Source organism: Propithecus coquereli, unplaced genomic scaffold, assembly GCF_000956105.1.
Source record: "Propithecus coquereli isolate 6110/MARCELLA unplaced genomic scaffold, Pcoq_1.0 Scaffold343, whole genome shotgun sequence".
Lineage (NCBI taxonomy): Eukaryota > Metazoa > Chordata > Mammalia > Primates > Indriidae > Propithecus > Propithecus coquereli.
The window spans coordinates 797001-799591 of record NW_012149097.1 but is presented as its reverse complement, the minus strand read 5'-3'; the positions used below and the strand labels follow the sequence as shown (position 1 = coordinate 799591).

The 2591-nt window shown below is 50.4% G+C and overlaps 1 protein-coding gene across 3 annotated transcripts in view; it reads left to right on the top strand.

Annotated features, from left to right (window-relative positions):
- The window catches only part of SEPT11 (septin 11), a 137163-nt gene that overhangs the window by 115115 nt on the left and 19457 nt on the right, over positions 1-2591 (top strand). For all 3 annotated transcript variants that reach the window (XM_012650980.1, XM_012650978.1, XM_012650981.1), the window contains exon 5: positions 1905-2066. In XM_012650980.1, the coding sequence (XP_012506434.1) occupies positions 1905-2066 (162 nt within the window). The remainder of the gene's footprint in view (positions 1-1904; positions 2067-2591) is intronic.

The following is a 2591-nucleotide window of genomic DNA, read 5'->3' as shown; positions in this document are numbered from 1 at the left end:
GCGGACACCATTGCCAAGAACGAACTGCACAAATTCAAGAGTAAGATCATGAGCGAGCTCGTCAGCAATGGGGTCCAGATATATCAGTTTCCCACAGACGAAGAAACCGTGGCGGAGATTAATGCAACGATGAGCGTAAGTCCTCGAGTGAAATGGGAGCAAGTGCTTTCCTGGAAGCGTTTCCAGAACACCGGACTAGGAGCCTCATGTCCTGTAGTCCAGCTCTGCCACTGCGGGTCATTTAACCAGCCTGCTCCTCAGTTTCTCCATCTGTAAATGGGAGAGTTAGACAAGACGATCTCAAATTTCCCTTCCCACTCTAACAGTTCTGATTTCTATGGCAAATCCTGTGGGGAGGAAATGCCAGCCCAGCACCGTTTGACACAAAGCAGCTCAAAGGATACAGATTTCTGCTCATTTCTGCCAGTGTGGCGGAAACATGTGTGCCTGTCTCAATTGTGCTTGGGCGATGGCTCCTGCCCTTCCCTCCTGCTTGCCCTCTCCTCCCCGAATCATTAGGTAAACCGCCAGTGATGGCACAGTTTCCACATCGGAGAGGAGATGGCAAGAGATAAATGATAGGCCGGGCGCGGTGGCTCACACCTGTAATCCTAGCACTCTGGGAGGCCGAGGCGGGTGGATTGTTTGAGCTCAGGAGTTCGAGACCAGCCTGAGCAAGAGCAAGACCCCGTCTCTACCAAAAAAAATAGAAAGAAATGATCTGGACAACTAAAATATATATAGAAAAAATTAGCGGGGCATGATGGTGCATGCCTGTAGTCCAACTACTTGGGAGGCTGAGGCAGGAGGATCGCTTGAGCCCAGGAGTTTGAGGTTGCTGTGAGCTAGGCTGACGCCACGGCACTCTAGCCCAGGGAACAAAGCCAGACTCTGTCTCAAAAAAAAAAAAGAAAAGGAGGTCTGTCTTTCAGTATCGTCACCTCATTCTGGTTGATCAGGGTTTCTGATGTGGCCCTTCGGACAGAGGAGAAGAAAGGAATGCAGGCGTGACCTGAAGAACCTCTGTTTCCCAGCCAGGGCGGCTCTCTCACCGAGTCCTCAGGGCCCGTTCTCTTGAGTCCTAGATATCCGATGTCGGTAGCAGCTTATCGAAACCTCTGTTCCTACTAGGGAGTGGAAGAAAGTTAATCCTAAAACATGCATTTTTAAGATGAGTCCTGTCGGGGCTGGGGGCGGCCGGGAAAAGACTGTCCCGCGCGGGGGTTTGGAGCTGCGCGCCAGGGCATCGTCGGCTCTGAGTCCCCCGGCCCTCTGTGGCCGACACTCGGCAGTGAGCCTCACTTTGGGCCTGGGTCTCATTCTGGCACCGAGGAGTAATTCGATCGAGAAGCCAATTTTGAAAAGAATTAGTTTGTGTGATTTTGAGAAATTTAAAGGTAGGTGAAACCATTTTTGTTCGGGTTAACACTTAGGTTCTCCCCTCCCAGCAATTTCCAGGTCATCAGAAGAAAGAAAGGATATTGCCTTGCAGAGAGCCGGGTATCCCACCGCTCTAACTAATAAAAACTTCGTCTTGACGCTGTCGGGTTTGCAAACTCAGGAGCCTAAAGCAGCTGGGAGGGGCCTAAAAGGAACGGTTGGTTATTCAAAGAACGGGCTCCTCTGTTGTCACTGTTGGCCACAGAATAGTAGCACTTCCTCTCACTCCGAACAGAGTGAGGCCGCACAGGGGAGGAAATGACAAGTACGCCTTCAGGGCAGAATGGGACTAAGAGATCACCCACGTCTTCTTAATTTCGCATCTAAGTAGAAAGTCTGATTTTCCGCAACATCTGTTTTTTACAGTGAGGTTTTGCAGTTTTTGTTTGCTATGTTTTATGCACTTGCGTAATTATTTCTTCTTACGTTGGAATTGTGTGAAAATGGACATGTCTGCTTTACAGGTGAACATCATCCCAATAATTGCAAAAGCGGACACCATTGCCAAGAACGAACTGCACAAATTCAAGAGTAAGATCATGAGCGAGCTCGTCAGCAATGGGGTCCAGATATATCAGTTTCCCACCGACGAAGAAACCGTGGCGGAGATTAATGCGACGATGAGCGTAAGTCCTCGAGTGAAACGGGAGCAAGTGCTTTCCTGGAAGCGTTTCCAGAACACCGGACTAGGAGCCTCATGTCCTGTAGTCCAGCTCTGCCACTGTGGGTCATTTAACCAGCCTGCTCCTCAGTTTCTCCATCTGTAAATGGGAGAGTTAGGCAAGACGATCTCAAATTTTCCTTCCCACTCTAACAGTTCTGATTTCTATGGCAAATCCTGTGGGGAGGAAATGCCAGCCCAGCACCGTTTGACACAAAGCAGCTCAAAGGAAACAGATTTCTGCTCATTTCTGCCAGTGTGGCAGAAACATGTGTGCCTGTCTCAATTGTGCTTGGGCGATGGCTCCTGCCCTTCCCTCCTGGTTGCCCTCTCCTCCCCGAATCATTAGGTAAACCGCCGGTGATGGCACAGTTTCCACATCGGAGAGGAGCTGGCAAGAGATAAATGATGGGCCGGGCGCAGTGGCTGACGCCTGTAATCCTAGCACTCTGGGAGGCCGAAGCGGGCGGATCGCTCAAGGTCAGGAGTT